Source organism: Canis lupus, chromosome 12 (genome assembly GCF_048164855.1).
Source record: "Canis lupus baileyi chromosome 12, mCanLup2.hap1, whole genome shotgun sequence".
NCBI lineage: Eukaryota > Metazoa > Chordata > Mammalia > Carnivora > Canidae > Canis > Canis lupus.
In genome coordinates, this window is record NC_132849.1 from 35,637,242 (window position 1) to 35,664,534 (window position 27,293).

At 34.0% G+C, this 27,293-nt stretch overlaps 1 protein-coding gene across 3 annotated transcripts in view; it reads left to right on the top strand.

Annotated features, from left to right (window-relative positions):
• STRN (striatin) overlaps positions 1-27,293 on the top strand; it is a 96,145-nt gene that overhangs the window by 32,359 nt on the left and 36,493 nt on the right. For all 3 annotated transcript variants that reach the window (XM_072770539.1, XM_072770538.1, XM_072770541.1), the window contains exons 3-6: positions 7,546-7,619; positions 16,649-16,727; positions 19,512-19,679; positions 21,850-21,985. In XM_072770539.1, coding sequence (XP_072626640.1) covers positions 7,546-7,619; positions 16,649-16,727; positions 19,512-19,679; positions 21,850-21,985 — 457 coding nt within the window. The remainder of the gene's footprint in view (positions 1-7,545; positions 7,620-16,648; positions 16,728-19,511; positions 19,680-21,849; positions 21,986-27,293) is intronic.

Consider the following 27,293-nt stretch of genomic DNA (forward strand, 5'->3'; position numbering starts at 1 on the left):
TGAGTTGTAAAGGAAATTTCTGTAATGCTTACTCCCTTGTCATCTAATATTATTCAATTTGATGTGTTTTCTTTGGGGGAAAAATGCAGACTGTATTGAGAATCTTTTTATCTTTTTCTAGACTTTTTTGGTATTTTGTTCCTTTGCTATTAGCTATTCATATTTCTTAAGTGAGTCTTATCTTTCTATATTGCTAGAGTCTAAAATAGGTTACTAAGCGCAGGTCACAAGTAAAGGACAGTAGGTCATAGATGAGAGTTTTGGAAATTTCCATATGAATTATAAGTTAATTTTTAACAGGTGGTCTTTGGATTTTTTGTTTTTGGGTAATAGTTTGTTTTCATTTCAGATAATTGAGTACTTGATAGGCAATATTGAAATTTTCTATTTTGCTTGTTTTGATCATGTGCTTTTCTCATTTCTTTGAGGTTGATTTGTGGACTGTTTGCAAAATTTCCATAAAATAGCAGTTAACAGATAATACTTATGAATATTAAGAAGCCGATTAAATTTTATTAGAACTTGTTTCACCTTTATGCAGGATGTTTGAATGGCACAAGAAATTGAAAACTAGCTGACCTCTTGGTAAAAAATAGATAATTGTTTTTATTCCTTGAGAGGTTGGTTGACCGCTATATTGGAGAAATGGGGGAAACTTTTGCCTACTTTTAAAAGCATGCAATTTGGGAATATTTGAGATTTTAAGCAATCAAATTATAGGTGTCATTGAATAGAAAGAGTAATAGCAATAATGGCAACTTAACTGCTATGTACCTTGCCCTGAGGCTTAAAAACAAAGTAACTTGAGTAGAGTTGCAAAGTTGTATAGAGCTGTGATTCAGATCCATCAGGTCTGAATTCTGTACTCTTTACCAGTGTATTATTCTATCTTGTGATACAGAAGAATTAAAATATGCAGATACTAAAGTAACCAGGGATGTTAGCCGTGTGTATGTGTGTGTGTGTGTGTGTGCACGCGCGCGCTCATGCGCATGTGTGTATGTATATAAATATGTCCCTTCTCACTAAACATATTCACTGATGTATCTATCCAACTTAAGCACTGTGCTGGAGCTGAGTATAAAAACATAGCTCACTATCCTTGGTCCATAAGGGCTCAGAGGAGCAAGAAGCAGACTTGGAAACCACAAAAGTACAGTGCAATGCAGTATGATAGGTGCTATGGGAGATGTCTGTACAGGGTACAGTGGAGTCACAAAGAATAGAGTGGTTATTTGGATCTGGAAGGTGGAAGTAGAAGGGAAGATATAATTGGAGAGGAAGTGAGACTTGAACAGCATCATAAAAAATAAGGTGTTTGCCAGGTAGGCAAAGTTCAGGAAATAGGATATGTTTGACAGGGAACAGAACAGTTTGGTGTGTCCAGAAATTTGCAGTCACTGTTTTTTGGATGATAGGATGTTAGTTGTGATTTAGTAAGTGAAAATAGTAGACCGAGGCAAGATCCAGATCATGGGGAACTTAACTAAAGAGTTCAAACTTTTATCTTCCATATAATAGGGAATGTTGAAAGTTTTCCAAAACCTTTTATTCTAAAATTTCTTTTTTTTTTAAGATTTTATTTATTTATTCATGAAAGAGAGAGAGAGGCAGAGACACAGGCAGAGGGAGAAGCAGGCTCTATGCAGGGTGCCTAATGCAGTACTTGATCCTGGGACTCCAGCATCACGCCCTGAGCCAATGGCAGGGGCTAAACCGCTGAGTCACCCAGGGATCCCCCTTATTCTAAAATTTCTTAAGCTAATAAGAAGTTGCAAGAACTACATGCCTTTTACCCGGATTTACGAGTTGACAACATTTTTCTGTATTTACTGGTATGTTCACTCTGTAGGCACATTGCTTTTTTCCTGAATCATTTGCTGCTTAAATGTAGACATTATACCCCTTTGCCCCTGAATACCTCAGTATATATCTTCTAATAGCAAGAAGATTCCTTTATGTAACTCTTTATCAAATTAAGGAAGTTTACTGTTGAAATAGTTCTATTGTCTAATATAGCCATAGCCTGTATAGTTCCAGTGATTATCTTTATAGCATTTTTTTTCCCTCAAATGTCCCAGTAATTATTTTTGTGGTACTTTTTTTCTTGGTCTAGGATCTAGTCTAGGAATACGAACTGTATTTAGTTGTCGTGCAATTGAAAGGAGCATGGAATAGTGTGAAATAGATTTTAGAAAGATCACTCTGACCTCAGTATGGGGGTGGACTGGAAAGATCTGTTAATAGAAGCTGGAAGAGTCTAAGAGTCTAGGATGAGAATGCATCAGCTATGAAACATTTTAAATAGAATCCATAAAAATTAGAGATGGCTGGGTATGGAAGATGAGGAGGAATGATAATTCAAGAATGATTCCCAGGTTGCTGGCTTGAATAGAAGTTTTGTAAGTTATCAAATGAATTAAAGATTAAGAATTAAGGGTTGAAAAGCAGATATGGGAATAGGACTCAGGACTAGAGATGTATACTTGAGAAGCATGAATATTGTGGATAAAGTTATAGGAGTAGTTGAAACAAGCACAACAATTATGGGAAGAGGAGAATCAGCCAGAGCCACAGAAAATGGAAATGTTTGAGGAAACGGCAGAAGGAGGAAGAGCCAGCAAAGAAATGGTTGGAAGAGGAAGGACAGAGCAGTATATTGGAAGCGCTAAAGAGGGTGGGAGTTTGACAACTGCAGATGCCAAACAGACTCCAAGTAAGTTGTAAACTGAAAATAGTCATCTAGATTTGTCAGGTAGGAGCTTGCTGGTATCCTTGCCAGAATAGCTTCAGTGAGGTAGCAGGAACATAAACCAGATCACAGGGGATTGAGGGGTGAGAAGGACAGATAAAGTGGAGACTGATAGAGTCGCTTATTTTTTCAAGTAGTTTGACTTTGAAGAACAGAAGAGATAACTGGGTCAAGGGAAGATTTTTTTTTTTAACTAATGGAATTCTGGGAAAAAGTCACTGATTTTATATCTTCTGAAATTTATGTATTGGTTTGAGATTTTTCCTGATGTATATAGCACTATTTAAATATAGTAAATTAAGGAATAAAAAAATAATTTCTTTGTAGATTGGAGCTCTGAAACATTTCAGTTCTTTAACTCTGAAATTATTTTTCTAATGCTTTAATGCTAGGAATTTTAAAAAATTTTAGAGTTCTAGAACATTTCATTTCTTTTGATTCTGAGATTATTTCTCTAATGCTTTAAGCCAAGATTTTTAAAGAAAAACAATTTTTTTTTAATTGAGGACAGTTTGAACCATCAGTGTAGAGAGGCATATATCTTCCGTGTACGCCTCCAAGCCTCAGCGATAATGCTCCTGTCAGCCTTGCTTCATCTGGATTTGTTTTAGCACAGCAGATTCTAGACATCTTGTCATTTAACCCAACACACCTAAGTTTAAGGATCATGGTGTAAATTGCCATGTTAGTGATTTTCTTAGTAGTCCTAGTTAAATAAGATCCAAATTCAAGTGAAACTGAACCTTTAACATTACAGCAAGATTACTCGTCTAGCTGTGAATTTATCAAGACATTCCATAAAGTATGATAGAATATGCAAAAGGAGCAAATTTACATCTAATTTTTCAGGAATACAGTGTGCAGTCTAAGATGTACTCTGGAACTTCTATACTGAAGAACCTTAAATACTATATAAAATACTGTCTGAAACATTCCATTTTTCCTGATTTCTGTCTTTCATGTACACTACTGTAAAAACCCATATATCCTCCTTGCCTCTAATATTTCCATATTTGAATTTGTCTTCTAAATTCATAGGATTCATTTTTTAAAATACAGATATATCTCTGCTTAAAAATATCTCACTTATTTCAAAGTTCTTCCTAGAACTCTTATAGCCAGGCCCCTATCTAGTCCTGTATGTACACACACATTTTTTTGACCTGTGATAAATTTTTTTCCCCACTTTTTCTTCTGACAGAAATATTCTTTATCAATCTGTTCTTCTGATTGGAAAACCTGATTTTTTGAGGTTTTGCTAAAATCTCATGTTACCTTATTTTGATTAGTTCTCCTTGATACCACCTTTGATAGATTAGATAATCCCTTATCCGAATTCCTATTACATTTTTAACAAGATTTTATTTATTCATGAGAGACACAGAAAAAGAGGAGGAGACATAAACAGAAAGGAGAAGCAGGCTCCCTGCAGGAAGCCTGATGCAGGACTTGATCTACTTCATCTCAGGACCCCAGGATCATGACCTGAGCCAAAGGCAGATGCTCAACCACTGAGCCACCCAGGTGCTCTTCCCACAACATCTGATAGAACTCATAACTCTTATCACAGTGTGCTGTCTTATTTATTTTAATTTCTCTTAGGCATTTCCTTGCCTCCACTCTTCATTGACTATAAACTGCAGGTTATTCCTAGTAGCCAATACAGTGACTGAAATGTCATAAGAATTGAGAAACAGTTCATTGATTTCATCAAATTATTTTTAGCATCAATATTTACAGTGTAATTGGAGTGCTATGTTATATTCCTAGCACATTTTATATAATAATAGACTTTGAAACAAAGCTATAATAGGACTTTTTTATTATTATACAATTTTTATGCTGTTTTATCCAGTAAAGGCCAGTAAGGGGGGCCTAGCTGTGTATTATAGAGTTGTTTGGCATGAGATCTGCTATTTATTTTATATAGTCACATTTAGACAAAAAGATAAGGGAACAAGAAGATTGGTAGATAACACAGTGAGATAAAGTGTTAAAACCATGGGAAACAATATGAGTGAGAAAGGTATTTAGTGTATTGGCTTCAAAAGGAATGTTACTAAGTTGAGAAGGGTTCTGGGAATAAATTATTTTTCAGTGAATTTAACAGTTCAGTAGGGAGACCCTGCTTCAAGAGAATATAACCTGTGGTAAACACAATAGTTCTTTCCTTTGTCTTTGTTTAATATTTATGAAATATTAGTTCATAATGTTATTTCTATTACATACATTGTAAAGATTATTTTCTAGTTTCTTTTTAATATAAACTCTGTTGCAGTTTTTCCTAAGACCACTAGAATGCACTATAGTGCAGTATTTTTTGTATAGAAATGTTTTTCTATATATATGTATATTTAAATGAACTCCATAATATTTTATTGCTACTTTTATTCCCTCCTCCTCAGACCAGTTACTTTGAATTGCTATTTGACTTTTAGGAGGTATGTTACATAGGAGGTATTTAGGTGAAAAATCTAAAGATTGACAGTTACATTAAGAACCTTGTTTAGTTTTTAGTAACTAAGCAAAATAAAGTGGCTATAAATCTTACTCTGTAATAATCAACAGTATTACAAATACATTGAAATAACTAGGAAATGTTTAGTCTGGTAATGAAATCTTAACATTAAGATTAACAGAAGCATTGGGGATAGAGAAAAAGATGTTCTACTTAATTTGGAACAAAAATATTTACTAAAAGTTAAAATAAATAAGAAATATATGCATGTTGTTAATTAACCAAATAACACATTGTGGTCTCCCTTATGTATCAGTTCATTGATTTCCCTTCCCAAAGGAAATCTTATTAACTAATGTCTTATGTATCATGTAATCTTCCAAAAATCTATATATATGAAATATATCTATGACACACATATATAAAACAAATATTCTTTTATTTTTATAGTTTATTTTTAATGGGTATATATATATATATATATTTTTAAAGATTTTATTTATTCATTCATGAGGGACACAGAGAGAGAGAGAGGCAGAGACACAGGCAGAGGGAGAAGCAGGCTCCACGCAGGGAACCTGATGTTGGACTCGATCCCGGGACTCCAGGATCACACCCTGGGCCAAAGGCAGGCGCCAAACTGCTGAGCCACCCAGGGATCCCAGTGGGTATATTTTATTGCAAAACATTTTGTGCATACGCAAAATGTATAAAGACTATACTCCTATATCTGCTACCTACCTTAAACATCAGCTGTCAATAATTTTCATAGGTTTTCTTAAAATTCTCCTCCATATAGACTTTGATTTTTCTGTTGTAACTGCAGAATAGTATGAATTCAAGTACTTTGCTCATTTAAGCAAATAATTTTCATTTCCTTTATACCTTTTTGAAATATAAAAACTTCTTTATGTTAAGTGCTCAATCTTTTAAAAAAATTAACTTTGAAATTTGGCTGTATTCCTTAGTACTTTTTTACTTTGGTTTTTCAAATTACTATTACTGTTGTTGTTGTTAACCTTATTACATATAATATTTATTGTAAATGGCCTCAATATTTTGGGCAAGCAAACAAGTCAAATATACAAGTACATTACTAAGTTATGGCCATTTTTGGTTGACCTTTAAAATTTTAACCTTATCTGGATTATTTCTCTGGTCTCAAATGGTTAAATCTTGAAATGGTGAAATCAGGTTAGCCAGAAGTACCTTTAAAAGGAAAATAGATTCAACTACCTTTAAAAGGAAAATAGATAAGAATTTCTGTTCACAGTTCTTCCTGAAAGGGCAAAGGATATCTTGACTATTAAAAAAAAATTATTCATTCCTTCTTCAATAACTTATTCAATATTGGTGATTTGGGCTGGTTCCCCCTCCCTCCTTTGAATTGTTTGCTATGACGCATACTTGGTAAATCTTAATTGCCTGACAAGGCATAAAGTATTATGGATGACCTAAAACCTTTAGTTTGGGTATAGTTTACACATAATGTTATATTAGTTTCAGATGTGCAGCACAATGACTCTATTTCTATGTTATGCTGTGTTTACCACAAGTGTAGTTACTGTGTGTCGCCATGCAATGCTATTACAATAAGATTGACTATATTCCCTATGCTGTACCTTTCATCCTGTGACTTATTCATTCTGTAACTCAAACCTGTATCTCCCAGTCTCTTTAACCTGCTTTGCCCTGCCCCTCCCTCCTTTCCTCTGGTAATTCTCAGTTTGTTCTCTGTATTTGTAGATCTGATTCTGTTTTTTTATTTATTTGTTTTGTTTTTTAGATTCCACATGTGAGTGAAACCGTTTGGTATTTGTCTTTCTCAGTCTGACTTATTTCACTTATTAGCATGTTACCCTCTGGGTCCATCCATGTTTTCATAAATAGCAAGATCTCCTCCTTTTGTTATAGTTGCATAATATTTCGTTGTATATACATACCATTAGATGACTTTTCTTTTTAAATACATCATTTTGAGAAAGGTTAGTCTTCTACAAGTTAGTTTCATAATCCAAACTTATCTATTACTTTTGATAGTAGAATTGTACTTTGGCAATCATCAATAAAATTTGAATACTATAGAAACTAGAATGTTATATATAATTATAGAAAGATTTATGGTTCCCAGTATTCTTTTATTTGTTATAATGACACATGATGGTATAACAACAATAAAATAATAATGACAAGCACTTTATGACTTTGACTCTGTGGAAGGCTATTTTGAAAGGTAGCCAGGACTACTGTGTATTGATGACTACTCCTATTATATATCCTAAAGTTCATTTAAATATATTTTAAGATGGTTTGTGTTTTCTTATTTCTTTGTTAGAGCCAAATACCACAAGTTGAAATATGGGACAGAATTGAATCAGGGAGATATGAAGCCTCCAAGCTATGATTCTGGTAAGCTAATTTTAAAGGAAGTTTAAGTGATTAAAAAGAAGTTGATATCCAGTATTTGTAGCAACAATATTTATAATATTGCAAATTAATTTCTAATTACTTGCTATTATTTTTTCTGACCCACTTTGACACTAATCATTTAGTGTCATTTAGATGATTTTCCATCACCTTTCTTCCTTTTCCCTCTTCCCCTTTCTTTTAGCTCCCCATTTTCTCCTTATGTTCTATACTTACTAGAAGGATCAGAATTCATGGGGTAACACAGTAACACACTAACATAACTGTGTCTTGCTGGGTTTCTCCAGTATTAATGGGAACTTTGAGATGTGCCGTACAAGTACATCGTGCCCTTGAAATCCTGAGAGAAAGAGAAGGAATGATAGAGTTCAGAGATCTCTTCTCAAGTACAGGGAATTCCTAATTCCTTCAATGTAATCCCTCAGTTGGCAGGTGCAAAATTGTTTTTGGACTTTCTTACCCTAGAAGATTCTGCTGGCAGACCATCTTTTAACAGCTAAAACATTTATTATCTTTTTGTGTTATTTCTTCTTTTTTCTTCTTCTACTTCTTCATCTCTACAAAAATAGCACTTTGTAAACAATCAGATATGAAGGAATATAAATACAATTGACATATTAGTAGGTATAACTGATAGTAAGAAAAGTTGTTTAAAAGTGATTCATGTTTCAAATGAGTGTATTTTGACATAATTTCAGATTAAATTTCTAGATCAAATATCTGGAGATATCAATCGTTGTTTATATCATTTCCTGAAATACATGCCTTGTACTAGGGGCTTTATGTGTGTTAACCTTAATTCTTAAAATAGTTATACATAAGGATGGTATTGTACTCATTTTACCTATGTGAAATTTGAACTCAGAAAAGTGGAGAAACTTCCACAAGGTCATATAACTATTAAGTAATGGGAATATAGATCTGAGTCCAGGTCTTTTGACTCCCAACATTTATATATATATATGTATTTTTTTTTTTAAAGTTTACTTATTTATTTGTGTAATCTCTATACCAGTGTGGGGCTCGAGCTCATAACCCCAAGATCAAGAGTCATGTGTTCTTTTGAATGAGCCAGCCAGCTGGCCCATAGTCATGTTAGTCCCATTTTACTACACTGCTCTGGTGTTGACAATGTATGGAAAAAAACCTTACAAAATAAATTCTGAATGTGTTGCCAATTTTACCAATTTAGTTTGGTAATGTTATTAACACAATCCCACAGCTGAATATTGAATCCTTGAGATTTAGAGCAGTACCAGTTGATCAATAGCATGTTTTTTTTTCCTTTGTTTTTTAAATTGTTCTGTCTTACTGTGGTGTCTCTTCTTTTGACTTGAGATGCACTTAAATTTTTAAATTTCAGACTATTTGTTAAAGGCTGTCCTGAAAGTATCTTCTCTGATTCACAGAAGTGATTTAATCAGTACTTTTATATTAAAAAGTTTGTTTCCTAATTTTTAGATATCATTTTAGGAGTATAAAGGTCTAGTTGTAACATATAGAAAATGTTTATAAGTAAACAGTATGGTTCTAGAAAAAGTTAGACTCTTATACATGTAAGTTTAACTCTGCTCGACACTTTAGATACCCGTGATATTTCTTTTCTTTTTTTTTTTTTAAGATTTTATTTATTTATTTATGAGAGACACACACAGAGAGAGAGGCAGAGACACAGGCAGAGGTAGAAGCAGGCTCCATGCAGGGAGCCTGAAGTGGGACTCGATCCTGGGACTCCAGGATCACGCCCTGGGCCGAAGGCTGGCGCTAAACCGCTGAGCCACCTAGGGATTCCCCTACCCGTGATATTTCTTAATCTTTTGGAGATTACTCTGCTCCTTATCTGAAACTGAGAAAAATAGTGGAAATAACTCCTAACTTTCAGATTTATTTTCTTAATATATAACATATAGTTAATACCTAGTATGTTTCCATCTACTGATCTTTCAAACTGTTTATTTACAAATACCTTTTTTAAAAGATTTTGTTTGTTTACTTGAGAAAGAGTGAGAGAGCATGTGCACAGCAGGAGAGGGAGAAGCAGACCCCCCACTGAGCAGGGAGCCCGATGCTGGGATCACAACCTGCGAAGGCAGATGCTTAACTAACAGAGCCACCCAGGTGTCCCTCAAACTATTTATTTACAAATACTAAATACGTAATGCTTGTCAAACCCAGGATCAAATTAAGTGAATAAGATAACAATGCCCTATTGGATTTTTATAGGGAAGATAGGAAAAAAGTGATTACAGTAAAATGACATGTATAATGGGGAAGATAATGGGTGTTATGGAACGCAATAGTAGGGGAACCAGATCTAGTCATAAGTAGTCAAATGGTGTTTAAAGTTAACATCTGAAGGACAAGTAAGAATTGGCCAGGGAATGTGAACTTACTAAATATTTGCTGAATGAGAGGTGGGAGGTGGAAGAAAGGCAGAGGGAAGAATATGGCACATTTGAGAAATAATTGGCTAGTAGAGAAAGGGAGGGAAGGAGTGTTTCTAGATGCAGTTGGAGAGTTAGCTGGGGGGCAGATGGTAAAGTATCTTACAAGGGTCTTGTAAAATATGTTAAGGAGTTTACATTTTATCTTAATTTTGAGAAGATATTTGAAGGATGTTAATGAGGACTCTTGTGATCAGATTTGCTTAGATCCTACTGGCAGCAGTGCAGTAACAGGTGATCAGAGAGTAGCTGGATCAGTGGTGGGGGACCGGTGAGAGGACTGTTGCAGTCTCCTGACTAAATGAGGAAGGCTGCCTTGATAGGATACTGACTACTGACTGGACATGAAGGGGTGGGTGTTCAGGAAATCCTTAGTAAAATCTGCAGGAATGAGTTCTGGTTTCAATGTAGGAGATGAAAAAAAGGGACACTCAAAGATGACCCCCACACTTATAGTTCTAAAAACTCAATTGGAAGTAGATTTGGATGATGATGGGTTTACTTTTAGATTTATTTGTTATACAATCAAGTGAAGATGGCTGGTAGACTCTCTGGGTCTGGAGCTCAAACCAGGGGTATGGATTTGATATGGAGATTTGAGAGACATCAACATGTTGTACCAAAGGCACTCGGGTCATTGGACAGGAGGAAGAGGTGCCCCTCCACCCCAACTCCAGACTTTATCCAGAGTGAGAAGAGGACCTGAACTAGAGCCTTGAGGAATGGCAACACTTAAAAAACTGGTAGAAGAATGGAAAGCTGAAAAGGAAATGATAAGAATTATCTTAATGGTGGGATAGAAACCAGGAGAAGAGAGGGATTAGGACTATAAAGCACCATGATTAATGGCCAGAGATTCTGAAGAGTAGCTTCAGGATTTAGTGACACATGGGTCATTATTGTGGGCAGTCTTAGGAGAAAGTTAAGGGTAGAAACAAAGAGATAAGTGGAAAATGAAGACTAAGTGTAGTTATCTTTCAGGAAGCTTAGACTGTGAAGGTGAAGGAGAGAGATAGCTGAAAAGGCACATGGGATCAAGGAAATTGTATGTGTGTGTGTGTGTGTGTGATGTGTTTCATAGAGGGGGAGCATATAAAAAGGAGAGAGAAGAGATATTCAAAATAGGAAGGTATCTAAAGAAGCACAGGGATTGGATTCTGAATTAGCTGGAGAGTGGTGAGAGGAGCATGTCTTTTTTGTTCCCAAGAAAGAATGTAAAAATTAGGTGATCGGTTTGTAGGTTTGGGTTTCACTTTGATGATGGGTATTTAATATGATAACTTTATGTGGAAGACTGGATTACCTGCTAAGAACGTATGACAGGTTTAAGAAAAGTAGAGAAGGTTTAAATAATAATGAGCAAGAGGGCAAACTGTAACAAATAGTAGGATTGAGAAAAGCTAAGAGTCCAGGTGAGCTGTGTGATCATGAGTTTATATAGAAGCATTGGTTTGAATACTTGACAGTTTGGGTAAAAATTAAATAGAATGAAAATAGTTCATAATGGAATTCATTGAATTCATGGAGAGACCAAAGGGATGAGAGATTTGAGACATCGACTAAAGAATAATTGAAGTGATAGACCGAACTAAAACTAAAGAGGGAGGGAAGTGAAGACAAAAGGAGGCTAATGAGCAAAAGTGAGGGGCTAGGCTGTGGTCTGGAGCTGGTCAGCAAACTTCTCCTTTAAAGGGGTGGATAGTCATATTTGGGCTTTTTTACCTACGTTCTCTGTTGCAGCTACTCAGCTCTGACGTCCTAACATGAAGGTAGCTACAACACATAAATGAGTGCGTACAGCAGGCCACATTTGACCTGCAGGTTGTAATTTGCTGGCCTCTGGTCTAAGGTCTCAGCTAAATGACAGATCTAGTGAGGTGGGAGTATGAGCCTGAAGGATGTGCTCAGGGAGGGAATTTGCCTCTGTCTGTTCTTCATCATGACAAGATCTGAGGTATGACAGCTAGAGAGGGTGGTGGTTGTGGGGAGGCTGAATTGGAGCACCCACATGAATATTAACTTTGCTCAAGATGAGGTAAACATTTGGTTGCAGAGGAAGTATGGTAAACCTGGTCCTGAGAGAATTGTGAGTGACAGGTTATTGAGAGATTTGTGAGTGACAGTAATGAGGACAATGACTGGGAGAGGTTGGTATATCCAAACAAGGTAAACTTTAAAGAAGCAGGAATTCTTCTAGTCTTTGTTCTTTTATTCATTTACAGTATTTATTTTTAAAGTGACAATCCAGACATTTTCTGAGACCTTTTTTTTTCTTTATGGTGAAAAAATTTATATTTAGATTTATAGCCAGCTGAACTCAGTTTAGATGATCCCAATTTGTTGGCAGCATCCAAAGCATCATAGTCAGGAGCCAGTTGAACATATGCTTTCTTCTCTCCATAAGACCTGATCAAGGTGTTGACCTTGGCCACATCAATGTCTTAAAGCTTCTTCACAGCCAGTTTGATCTGGTGCTTGTTGGCCTTGACATCCACAATGAACACAAATGTGTTGTTTTCTATTTTCTTTATGGCTGACTTGGTAGTTGGGGAACTTGATGATGGCATAGTGATCAAGCTTATTTCTCCTGGGGGCCTCTCTTTCAAGGATATTTGGGCTGCCTTCAGAGACTCAGGGTCTTGGGTCGTTGGAATGTAGGTGACATGCGGATCTTCTTTTTTTCGTGACCCTGGATGCCTTTCAGCTTTCAGGATGGCTTTCAAAGGCTTTGGCTTTGGGAAGGGCAGGGGCATCCTTCTTTGCCTTAGGCTCCATCTTTGTGAAAGGATCTGAGACATTTTTTATAATAAAATTAGTTTCCCTTCTCACTTTTCCCCCCTAATTTTGTTCTATATCCAAATCTTTACATTTTTACCTTAGGAGAATATTACCCCAGGCTATGTTAAAATCTGTTTATCTTCCATATTTCAGCTTCCTTTATTTAATATTAGAAGCCAGGTACATATTAAAAATAGAATATTTTTATCCAAAGTGACAAATTCTGCCTTTTAATCGAGATGTTTAAACCATGTACATTTCGTGTGACTACTGATATGGTTAGATTTAAAGCTACCACTTTTGCTGTTTATTTTCTGTTTGTTCATTCTGTTCTTTGATCCCTTTTCCTCTCTTACAGATTTCTTTTGTGATAATGTAGTTCTTTTGTTGTTCTATTCTCTTTCTGACTTATTAGCTGTAACTCTTTGCTATTTTGGTGGTTGCTTTAGGGTTTATGGTATAGTTTTTAAAAAATTTACTGCAGTCTGTCTTTAAGTGTGACAGCATACCACTTCTAGAGCCTTGTAACCATGGGTTTCTCTCTTTGGCAGTTGTTTTCACATATTTTGCTACAATTATAAGTCACACTACATTATTATTTTTGTTAAACAGTTAATTCTCATTTAAAGAGATTTAAATAATATAAAGAGTATATATTTCCAGTGCTCATCATTCCTTTGTATGGATTCATATTTTCTGGTATCCAATTCCGTCTGCCTCAGGGACTTTTGCATATCTTGTAATATGGGCTGCTGCCAATGAGTTTTTTCAGCTTTTCTGTGTCTGAATAAGTCATCCTTGCTTGCATTGTTTGTGATGAGATATCTTCTATTAAACGTATCTCTGTTCTTCTATATGTAGAATGTGACCTTTTTCTCTGGCACTTTTAAGAGTTTCCATTTTGTCATTGGTTTTAAGCAGTTTCATTATGATATGCTTTGGTGTAGTCCCAGGTGCTCCCCCCATCCCATGTTTCTTGTACTTGGGATTTGTTGAGTGTCATGGATCTGTGTGTTTATAGTTTTTGCGAAATTTATAACTTTTTAGCCATTATTTCTTCAGATGTTGTTTTTGTTTTTGTTCCTGGGCCTCTCTATGCCGTGATATAGAAACACTGTCAAGGGAGCAAGCTGGATTAATCACACGGCTCACCTGTGTGCTTCCTTTCTCTCAGGGATCATTGTCCTTTGTGGCCTGACTTTCAGGGTCTTAATCATGATTTCATCTATTTCATTTTATAGTTGTTTCAAGCAGGAGGGTAAATTGGGTCCCTGTTACTCCAATTTGACTGGAAGTACCAGTGAACTATGTTTTTATTACCAAGCAGTTTAACTCTTACCACTTTAAAATCCTTACTTTTGTATGATGTCATTTTTTTAAACTTGATAAAGTAAGAGTAAATGTGGTAGTTGATTGAGACAGTGTTGTGAGTTTTAGCTTGGATAAGGAAATGTGGGAAAAATCAAGTTTACATGTACAAGAATTTTTTTTTTCGTTTAACTTCAGACTTTTCTTTAAAACGTTATCCAGGAAGTCAGATATTATCTCAATATGTGAATACACTTTTTTGAAAGAGGGTTAAGATGTATTCTTATTTGATTTGGCTTAATTTATTTTTTATGAAGGTATAATTTACATAAGTAAAGTTTACCCTTTTAGTGTTTTCACATATATAGTCTTGTTACTATTACCCTTTGTAGTCAACCCCTTCGTCTGATACAAAGTGATATAAAGTGTTATTGAATCAATTGTTTGAGATCTGGAGAGGCTATTTCTAGCATATTTGGTTTCCTCCATGACATACAGGAAGAGTATATTCCAAAGAGTAATTTCTACAGAAAGGAAGCTTTTATCCTAAGACAACTCTAAAATAAAAATAGCCCACAATTCAATTGTGGATGTGGGATGCCTGTGTGCATGTGGAGGTGTGTGTTACAGATAGGTAGAAGCATAGAAAAAAATAGAATAGGTTTGTACTGAGAGCTAGAGCTGGGTCTAAAGCCCGTTTCTGCCAGTTTCTTCGTATGTAACATTAATTCTCCTGAACCTCAATTTTCTTCCCTCTACTCTGTTTTATGTTCCTATCGTTTGCCTTTTCCAGAAAGTTCTATGAATTCCAGAATGATATGGAATATGTAGTCTTCTGATGCTAGCTTTTCTCATTTAGCATAATACATCTGAGATTCATTCATGTTGATGTGTATCTATAATTCATTCGTTGTTGAATAGTATTCCATTGAGCGCATGTGGCACACTTCGGTAACATCACTAGTTGCCAAAGTAGGCAAAGGCAGTTGAGTATATCTGAGGATAGTAAAGAGAGGCCTATACTAATGAAAAATAAGATGACCTCAAAAGTTCTTTCACATATGAAATTTTTAGTCTTTTAAAATGCCAGTGTAAGTATTTTTACTTGGCAAATATAGGTTATTTACTTGACTTAAAAAGGAGATATATTAGAACATACCATAGTATATTCCTGAATTTGTGGAACCATTTGTGAACCATAGTTCCTGAATTTGTGAGCCAATGGAAATAAAATGTGTGTTGTTTTTCCTTAGTATGGGGACATTATTTTTGCCCTTTTTTTTTTTTTTGAAGTATGTACTCTGAAGTCATCCCAAGTAATCTAACTTTTTGAGGTAACTTAATCCTCCCGCCACAATCTGGTCTACTGCTATTTCTTTAGTATATCACAGAGTTTGGCCTAATTATTTTAGGAGAAAAGTGAAAATGGAAGATCAAATTCTTATTGACATATTTTAATTTCTTACTGTAGTGGGAATAGCATGTAGAGGGAAATCTGTGAGTTTTGGAGTCAAACGTGATTTCAGTACTTAAAACTATGTTTCTAACTTGGAAATCGTACAATTAACTTGTAAAACTCATCATTTTCATCTTTAAAATAGGGTTAGTAATAACACCTATCTTTTGAGTTGTAAAGATTAAAAGAGATAATGTATGTGTTTTTAACACAGCATCTGGAACACAGTAAATGCTTTACATCAAATATAAAACAAATTTTCCCAGTTTTTCTTACATCTCCAGTTGAATAAAACCTTCTGTAAAAGATCACAGTTTCTTGCAGTTTGATCAAGGACTGATAGAAAGTGTGAACTTTTTTGTATTTTTAAAGTTGAGTCAGAGTATAGTTGGGAAATTCTGTAGTCCAGATTTGTCACAGAGAAGGCTCTGTGACATACTATCATTATATATTATACTATCTTCCTGAAAGGATTCAGATTCTACCAAATGATGAATTAAGCTTTACAAGGCTTAGGTGGTTTTCATTCAAAGAAAGAATGCCTTCAAAAGAATATTTGAAGTTTTCATTTAATAACTAGTGAAGGAAATAGATTTGGATTGAAATTATTTCTTCCCTATCTACTCTTACCAAACTGGTTTTTCTATCATCATTCCTGAGTGCTTTGTTTTAGCTCTGATGTGGTGCTCCATAATACTTTCATTAGACCATTATTGTGTGACTTGATTTGAATAGGTCTTTGTCCTGGAAGAAAATTCTCAGGCTACTAGAGATTGGGAATCTGTCTTTATTTTAATTGTGCTACTCTCAGGCGAATCTCGTAGCAATAATGAATTTATATAACTTTTGTTATGGACATTAGATTAAAAAAATATATATACATTGTCCTAAAATATACCTTACAGTTTGTTGAATGTTTGCATATTCTTAATCTTAAAAATTTTTTATTGGACATAATTTTATGAATTGAGATGCCCTCTAATGTATAAAACAAGGCACTTTTATTATGATTTAATGTTTTCCAGATGAAGGTAATGAAACAGAGGTACAGCCACAACAAAATAGCCAGTTAATGTGGAAACAGGGTCGACAACTACTCAGACAGTAAGTATCCCATGGTCAAAGAGAAGTATACTTTCATATATATATATAACATTATTATATATAACTATATATATAATTTTCATTTTCAACTCAGAATAACTTTATCTCTTATTATTAGACTGTTGCTATGAAAACACTTAATTGAATTACTGTTCCTTTTTCATAGTAAACATTTTTGTCCCTAGTGGTAGAATTTATTTTTCATTAAATACTAATAAGAGTTGCCAAGGATAAATTCTCTTTTTATAATGTGAACTTTATCAGAGTATAATTTTACATACTAAAAAATTATGGGTTTTTTACAAAAAAAAAAACATTTACATTTGAAAGAATTCTATACTCTTAAAGTTACTTTTTGCAGATATAATATTCAGATGTAATTTTGTATTATGTTTTTAAACTTCCTATTTTAAATAGATTGAAGAACTTTTTTAATTTCCCAAATTTGCAAATTTTGCACTAACATATATACCTCCTATGAAATATGTATTTGATGGGCAGCCCGGTGGCCCAGCGGTTTAACGCTGCCTTCCACCCGGGGTGTGATCTTGGAGACCCGGGATCGAGTCCCACGTCAGGCTCCCTGCATGGAGCCTGCGTCTCTCCCTCTGCCTGTGTCTCTGCCTCTCTCTCTGTCATGAATAAATAAATAAAATCTTTAAAAAAAACGATTTAGGAAAAAAATAAAATATGTATTTGAGACTATAAAGAGGAATACAAAGCTGGAAGGAGATTCACATGTCAGGTGGTAGCCTACAACCCACTTAACGGGCTCACTGCCTGACTCTTGCATATCATATTTGAAATTGGTATTCTGATTTGTGCTTCACTAAAATAAAATTTACTTACCTGTTTTGGATTTTTGAAGTTTCCTTTGAGTAGTCTACACCAATGGTTTTCAGAGTGAATTTGTGCCAGCCATTCCTTTTGACTAATGGGAAGAGAATATTAAAATGTCTCCTTTTATGTATTTGTTATCTATTCAAAGTTAGAAAAAAATGAGAATTCACTAACATTTAATAAGTGGTTTTCATAGTGCCCTCACTTTGGTCTTAAATATGATGTATATGTTTTCTTTCATAAATAAGTGATTTTAAAGTTGCTGATTTTCTTTTTTTATGAGAAGTGATTATCGTAGCAAGCAATCTGAGATATAATTTTCAAAAATTTTAAAAGACTCATAATCTGCCCCTTTAAAGGTGGTATTTTATCACTGAATAAGTAGGTAACTACTTGGTAAAGCCAACTTACCTATGGAAAGAGCAGTTTTTGGCTTTTTTTTTTTTAATTTTTTATTTATTTACGATAGTCACACAGAGAGAGAGAGAGAGAGAGAGAGAGGCAGAGACACAGGCAGAGGGAGGAGCAGGCTCCATGCACCGGGAGCCCGATGTGGGATTCGATCCCGGGTCTCCAGGATCGCGCCCTGGGCCAAAGACAGGCGCTAAACCGCTGCGCCACCCAGGGATCCCTGGAAAGAGCAGTTTTTGAAACAGTTATCTGTAATGTGGTTCTGTTGCCAAAGAAAGGTATAAATCAAATGTTTGTTAAGAACAGAAAAACTTAACACCTTTCTGTTGGTTTGTAGGAAGGACTGCTTAACTTTAGGAAAGTTAAACATTTTTTATCCAAATTTTAATCAAAACCTTTCTATAAATATTGGATAGTATTGAAAAACGAGAATCTTGATTTGATAAGATACACTTACTCCATTTTGGTCACACATCCTTGTGAAATAACTCTTTGAGCTGTAATCTGTTAATATCAGATCTTGAAATAAACTGACCTCAGACTGGTTATCTTGTCCACCTTTGTTTTCTCTTCAATTTCATAGACTTGATGCTTATTTACAGGTTCACGCCTAATAATTGTCTATCATGTTTGTTAATGACATTATTAATGATGTTTGCCCTTTTCATATTCCTGCCACTACTACTTTTGGCCTTTTTTGGTCATCTTTGTTCTTTTTTTTTTTTTTTTTTTTTAAATCTTTGTTCTTAATAGGTATCGAGTACCTTCTGTATGCCATCCTCTATACTGTCCTGGGTGTGTTGCTTTTAGGGTGAAGAAAACTGAGATTCAGGAGAATTAATGTTACATGGGAAGAATGGCAGAAACGGGCGTTAGACCAGCTCTAGCTTTCAGTACAAACATATTCCCTTTTTTTTTCTGTGGTTCTGCCTCTCTGTAACACACACACCCACGTGCACACAGGCATCCCACATCCACAGTTGAATTGTGGGCTATTTTTATTTTAGAGTTGTCTTAGGATAAAAGCTTCCTTTCTGTAGAAATGACTCTTTGGAATATACTTTTCTTGTATGTCATGGAGGAAACCAAATATGCTAGAAATATCCTCTCTAGATCTCAAACATTGATTTGATAACACTGTATATCAGAAATGTAAAGAAAAAACTGATATAGTAATTGCTATTGTAAAATAGTATTTCATTAAGAATTTGAGAGTGAGTTTGCTCCATTTCTGCCTAGAAGAAAGAATGTGCTATTAGGTATATTAAGGAACAGCTTCTTCTTATGATAAATGTAATGAATGGTGTATTGTATAGTTCTTTGATTTTTTTCAGTGACCATAGAGGCTGGTACTGCAAGAGACAGCTCCATCTGCAGCTGGAAGATTATTTATTAGCAAGTCTTACTAGTATAGTACTGTACTGTTAAGTCTTATGCGGGCAATGAATTTAAAGAAATACTTTTATTTGCATGTTAAGTTAGAGAATACTGATTCCAATATGTCTGAATTATAAGGATCTTCTTCACATGCAGGTATCTACAGGAGGTGGGTTACACAGATACTATTCTAGATGTGAAATCTAAACGAGTGCGAGCTTTGTTGGGCTTTTCAAGTGATGTCACTGACAGGGAAGATGACAAAAATCAGGATTCAGTTATAAATGGCACAGAGGCTGAAGTTAAAGAGACAGCAATGATTGGGTAAGTATTTTGTCTAGAAAGCTTTTTAGCTAAAATTTTAGTTTTTATTAAATATTTTTGGTTTTTGGGTGACATTTGTGATACTTGCAGTTTTAGATACTGCTACAGAAATAATTCTTTATGAAGTTTAATAAAAAAATTGAAATTTCATTTGATAGAAGATAACCCATAGGTATTAGAGTTACTTATTATTTTAAGAATATTTTAAAGATATTTTTATTTGCTTGAAATTTATGGGTTTAAACATCTTAATATCTTGAAGCTCAGTCACTTACTATTAGAATTTCACAAAAGGCCATCTTTTGGAGATTCAGTTCAAATGTAAGAATGAAATTCAATCCTGGTGACCTAGAAATCATATAAATTTCTCAAGTTTTTTAAAAAGTAAATCTTTTCTTAGCCACATTTATGTTTTTACTAATATTGTGACTTATCTTTCCTTTGAAAATATCTTAAGTGTAGATTTTTAATTGATAGAATAAGTGTGAAAAATTCAGTAGCTGTTTGAAATATTTTATTTTGCTTTTTTGGATCATGTGTCATACAGTTATATGGAATTCTGCTTAAAATGAACATGAACAGTTAAATAAGGAGATTCTTTATTGAAAAGAAATTGGCATGATTCTTAAATAAAAAAGCCAAAGATTCTGAAAGTCTAAATATTATTTTTGCTTCATTTTAATGCATGTTTGGACTATAAGAATGGTTTTAGTTGAACTCTGTACATTTTCTAGTGAGAACATAGTTTCTGTTATTTGGAACATTAACTAAAATTATGAGTTTCATAATTTTGTAAAGGTTCACAAATAGGTTAAGGTTCACAAATAGGACTTTTATAAACAAACTTCTATAAACAAAGATCATTAGAGCCTTCTATATTCATTAATATTTAAGACTACATTAACTTATTTACACAAATGTCAGATTATTGTTTCTTTGTGTAGGCATCAACAATGTAGGCCTTATTCTTGGTTACACTTTTACCTAAAGGGTTGTTGTAAGTCATTATAAAGATGTTCAGAAAAGACCACTCTAGTTGTCTGTGTTTTGCCCTTGACCTGACTTTTGAAACTGGCAAGGGTATTATTCTAAGTGATTATTTGGAGTCTGATTTGTGTAAGGATACAGAATAGGGTGGGGAAAAAACAAAAACATAGCTCCTAGCAGATTTGAAATTTAAGATTTATCTGTTTTGAAAATTTTTCCATAGTCGTGGCTAAATTTTTTTTTAAGATCTTCCTATCTAAAACATTTCTAAGTGAACTGGAAAGAAATCATCCTATTCTGGCCTTTAGAAAATTGTTTACTAGATTTATTTTGAGGGAGCTAAATTAAAATCTTACATATTTGAAAAGTCAATTATTTCAAAAAGGTTAATGGTATAGTCATTAACAGGATCAAGTTTTGTAATATATTATATATATATATTTTTAAAGATTTTATTTATTTATTCATGATAGTCACAGAGAGAGAGAGAGAGGCAGAGACACAACACGGGCAGAGGGAGAAGCAGGCTCCATGCAGGGAGCCCGACGTGGAACTCGATCCCGGGTCTCCAGGATCGCGCCCTGGGCCAAAGGCAGGCGCCAAACCGCTGCGCCACCCAGGGATCCCTATATTATTTTGATTAAGTTATTTTTAGTAATATTTTTTGCACATTATTTTATGTGCATATTTTTTCAACTCCTTAGCTGTTCAGTAGAGATAATAAGATTGTGTCAGAGTAAACGGACCTATCCACTAGTTATTTTCTTATAGAAATTTATTTATCAGAGGAATAATTACAGAGGAAAAAAATAGAGAAAAATAGAAGTAGAGGTAATAAAAATATTTTTAAAAAGAAATACATTAAGGTTGACTTAAGGATCAAAAGAATACTGAATCAGGAGAGGGAGTCCTTTATAGTAACATCAATCTAAATAGATATGATTGCAAAGTACTTTTAAAAGAGTAACTACTTCCTATAGTGCTTTTCAAATTAAAATCCATGGAAATATAATGGATAAGAATCAGTGTAGTTCATAATGTTATTTGAGGGATCACAGTTACAATATAAGCAGAAGTTAGTGCAACATATCATGGATTAATTCTTAATGTTGAGTTTTAAAGATTAACTGAGCAAGGTGTACATGTTTTGTTTTTTTTTTTTGGTGTACATGTTTTAAACCAGAAAATCCGAGTTAACAGATTCTGCCTCTGTGCTGGATAATTTCAAATTCCTTGAAAGTGCAGCTGCAGATTTCAGTGATGAAGATGAAGATGATGACATTGATGGAAGAGAGAAAAGTATCATTGATACTTCAACGGTGAGTTGGATACTCAGATATTAATATTTTTAGGAATCATTAGGCTTACTTTAAAAAATAATCGAAATGAAAAAATTAAAAAAAATTTTTTATTGAAGTTCAATTTGCCAACATGAAAAAAAAAATTTTTAAAGTAAAAATCCATGTGCTTCAACCAAAATCCTTAACTTTTTTTCATGAATTTGGGGAAATTTAATCTAAGAGGTTTTAGTATTGAATTCAAATTCAAGAATATTTTTAGGATGGTAGCTTTCTCTTAAAGGTCTTCACTCTCTGGGACACCTGGTTGACTTAGTTGATAGAACATGTGACTCTTGATCTCCAGGTTGTGAGTTCAAGCTCCACATTGAGTAAAGAGATTACTTTAAAAATTTTTAGAATTCCTCAAAGGTCCTCACTCTTTGACTTGTTAACTCATTAAACATTTTAGTAGTTTGATAGAGCTGGTGAATATGGTAAAAATGTGTGTGCTATAACAGTGCAGTGTTACTGGTGCTTTAAGACAATAGAATTGACAGACCCGTTATAGTACCTGATAGTGACTGGCATCACCTGTAATCAGTGTGGTTTTGTCTCTCTTGTCTGGGTTGCTTTGGTAGACAAATGTTAACAAAATTTTAGAACTGTTTCATTAGATACCTTCAAACTTGCTTAGAATTATTCAGTAGTTTTGTTTACATCTTTATAAATTCATTGAGTTTCCCATGATAGTTTCTTGGAATGAGTAGTGTCTCTTGCTGCTTCTCCCTTTTCTTCCCTTCTCCATTTTGTCACCTTCAGCTCTTTTTTTTTTTCGTTTCTTCTCTTTTTTTCTCCCTACTTTTTCCTCTTTCTCTTTTCTCTCTTTTTCCTTCTTCCTCCTCTCTCTTTTTTAAGTAATGGATGATTTCCTTGCTTTGTCTAGGAAAATATTTACATTTCTTCTTTCATTTTATTTAATTAAGAAGAGTATAAGGGAGAAAGCAAGGTAGTGAAGCCGACTTGACCTCGAGTTGAAAGCCTTGGGTTTAAGTCTCAGTTCTGTCACTAATTATCTATGCTTCTTACCCTTCAGGCTTAGTGTTTTAGTTCGTAAAATGGGGACTATAAAAACCTTTCTTGTATCCTCAGAAGATTTTGTGAGGAATAAATGAGATGCTATATATGAAAAATGATATAAATGCTTTCTGGGTATAGCTTCTCTGTTCTTTATGCCCTCTGCCTCCATCAGTGACTCTCAAATTATTACTTCCAGATTATTGTTTCCTTGAACCACTCTTCAGTAGTATTCTGCTGATATAGCCTTGCCATGGATATTATTAGAACTTCCAAGTAGTCACCCCCATTTTTTCTTTTCCAAACAGGTAGTAATAGCATGTGTTTTAATTTACTGTAGTAAAAGAAAATGCCTAAACTTGTATGATACCTTTTCTCTGTCCTGTTCATTTGGAAGTTTTGTACTGTTTTGTGATTTCTCTGGGCCAACTGCATTGAGATGGTATTTTCTCATCAAAATACTTTATTTTAGCTCATTGATAAATGATAACTGATTATAATACTTTAAGTATGGTCTTACTAGAAATTCCTAACCATAAACTGGTTTCTTTTTAAGTAATTGAATTCACAAAGTCTTGTCTTGCAGCTAGATTGTAGCAATTCTGTGATTAAGCAGTGAAGGCATAGCTAATATAAACATGCTTAACTCCATTTAAGCACTGGATTAAAAAATCCTTTTAGTTTTTCAAGGAAAAGTATCTCTAAACGAATAATTGGTTTCTTTGTAATAACTTTGCTAATTCTTAGGCTATATTATATTAATTTTCATAGGTATAGATTAATAGCTACATACCAAAGGACTTTCCAGCAGTTTAACTCAATGTTGCAATGATTAAGCATGACTTATAAGATTTATTGGAATGCTGTAGAGAGAGAGAATGGCTAAAAATCATATTAAAATATTTATTAAAACAAACAGGTTTTTATTTTTTTAATTTTTTTTAACAAACAGGTTTTAAAACCATTATTTTATTTTATTAATCAAAACAGTTGAGTAGATTCAACTAAGAAAATGCAGAAACATAGAGTATTGTAACTGTCATTTGTGTGTAGCCACATATGCTCTCTTTTCTTGCTCTTTGCCCTCTATTGGAGTTTGATTGTTCATTGGGTTCTGGATCATTTTCCTCCTCTTCATCTCTCCCTTCCATGTAATCAACTTTTTCACCTTATTTTTCTTTACCATCATTGTTTTGCATTCTCACCATAGTATCATTAGTTAAGTGTAATAATGATCTTAACATTATACATGTGTATAAAAAGTGATCAACTTTAAAGTGTTTGAAGGATAATTTCATTAGCAAGATTTATTAGTCTCTATATTCAGATACTTTAAGAGGAATGGGATTAAGAATCATTAACTATTGTTAGTCACAGTCCCATCCCCATTTGTATTATGTTTCTTCTAATGGTTTCAAAGTGGCCATCTATCCCTTTTTTTAATCTTCATGTCACCCTATACAACCTATAAGTATTTTGTGTTTGCCATAATTCTTAAGTTGATTTCTAAACTCATTGGAGGTAGGAGTGGAGTGGAACCTTAGATGTAAGGAAAAGTGATAGGTGTTTATTACAACAAACCCCACCCCTTCCCATTTACTAATTCTATTCTCTGTTGGTAGTCACACTTTTCTTCTATACCTAACCATTAAAAACACAGGAGTTTTTGTTTATTTAAGTGGAAGACTTGATAGACAGTGGCCTGCAATTTGCTGTATCTTCATTCATAAGATTATATGGAGGAGAGGAGACCTAGAAACATTTTTTTCCCAAGGAGTTAGTTTTGTGACTTCATACCATATTTAGTAATTAGAATGTGAAAATTACATTCAGACATTCAGTACATCTGTATTTTCCCTGCTCTTTTCATCAGTCATTGAGAACAAGAATTCTCTATTTACAAGATGTTGGTGATGGCCCCTCTAATTCATATCTGGTGTCCTGTCAGGGTCAGGAAAAAGGAGGGGTCAAGCCTTTAGGGTAAAAGAAAACAGATTAGGCAGTATGTTAGTTTGTGGGACAATGAAGGTCATCGTCTTCTGTTGGTATAACTCTTCAGAGATACTTTTCTCTGAAAAAGAGAAAGTATGGCTGCCCAGGGAAAATTAGAAAAAATCTTAGCATATGGTTTACAAAAGAATACACCTTCAGCATGGGGTTTTCTGTACACAGTATGTCAAGCTGGTCTTGCTTTTTTGTTTTAGATTTGCTAGATGGGGATTGGAATATGGAATATGGAATACATAAAAGTATGTCTTGATTTTAGGGAAATATTCTGAATAGTTAAATCAGTTATTCTTGCAGCATTGCTAGATTTCTCCTGTTCAGTTTTTATATATAACAGGACAGTGAGGGCAGCTTTCATCTGCTACACCAGCTTTCTTCTCCTGATAGTGGCTTCCTGGAGTTCTACACTGAGAAGGATTTTTTTTTTTTATTCAAGTTAGTTAACATATAGTGTAGTATTGGTTTCAGGAATAGAATTTAGTGATTCATCACTATGTGTTATATGTAACACAGTGCTCATCTCCAGCAGGTGCCCTTCTTAATGCCCATCATCCATTTAGCACATACTGCTCCCCACCTCCCCGCTGCCTCCTGCAACCCTCAGTTTGTTTTCTGTAGTTAAGAGTCTCTTATGCTTTGCCTCCCTCTTTGTTTTTATCTTCTTTTTCCTTCCCTTCCCCTATGTTCTGTTTTGTTTCTTAAATTCCACAAAGGAGTGAAATCATGTGATATTTGTCTTTCTCCAACTTACTTCCCTTAGCATAATATACTGTAGTCCATCCCTGGTGTTGCAGATGGCAAAATTTCATTTTTTTGATGGCAGAGTAATATTCCATTATATATCTCACATCTTCTTTATCCATTCATCTGTCGATGGACATACTTGGGCTCTTCCATATTTTGGCTATTGTTCATAGTGCTGCTATAAACATTGGGGTGCATGTGCTCCTTCAAATCAGCATTTTTGTATCCTTTGGATAAATACCTTGTAGTGTAGTTGCTGGATTGTAAGTTGGTTATATTTTTAACTTTTTAAGGATCCTCCATATTGGTTCACTGAGAAGGATTTCTGAGTCTATATCTCATCTTAGATGAAAAGTGCTGTGATTGTTTAGGAATAAGCATGAGAACAGGGTCATACAAGTCAGGTATTTGTTACCTCTTATAATGTTTCTAGACTCTATATTCTGTTCTACTGATCACTCTTGAACCCTTATGAATTTAAAACACTTTCAGTAATCCAGCAATGAAGTTTGATCAGATCATGATATTTCCATTTTACATGAAGTGAAGAACCTAAGGCCTTGAGAAGCTGAGATAGTCCATTTTATCAAAAGAAGCTACAAACCACTCATCCTAATTTCTTTGGACTCCTGGTGTTGGAGGTGATTAAAAAGAAGATAATTCATAAAGAATATTGGCATATAGATCTCAAAAATCGTCTCTGCATGCATTCAGCCTAAATTTCAATCCTCCAACTGGATTTGTGAATCCAGAAATGTTCTTAAGTACATAAAACATAGCAGTACATAAGTACATAAACATAAAACTATTTAATAGTACATAGCAGCCAGATGTACTATTAAATCTATAAGTCAAGTCCCACTTGGGAAGATCAGTATTTTAGAAAAATTTGAATATATAGAGAGTTATTGGAGAAAACTGATGCAAGGTTGCAATAGTAGAAATACCAGGGAGATTGTTTTTTTGTTTTTTTTTTCCCCCTTCTCTAGCACCGTACTTTCTAACACTTGAGGCTTGCATTTCTGAGTTTGTAGCTTTCGTGATTTTAGATTTTGTAAGGGATAATGTAGTAGAGTTAACATTTATCATGGTTATATTCTGTAAAACTTTTGTATTTTATGAAATGTTTCTCTTTTTGGTTAGATGAGAATGTCTGTACAATAACAGGCTGCATCCAAGAAATGTTAAGATATGGTTGTGGTTCTCAGTACAGTAGTATGTCAGGGACATTTTTTGTTTATCTATAAATACCTTTCTTATATTCCAGTATTTTCAATATATGATTTCATTAGCTTATTTAAAATAAGCCATCATTGAACAAAGTTGAAATTACTACTTTAAAATGTATACTGTATATCTTTTTAAAATGATTATCTGTTTTACATTGAATTAAGTATTATAACAAAAATATATTTTCTCAAGAAGCCAATAATTGGGTTTTCTTATTCAGTGATAAAGGGATACTGTTTTCCTTTATTTAAGTTAATTTCATAAATATCCTAAAATTTTAATTTAGCATGTT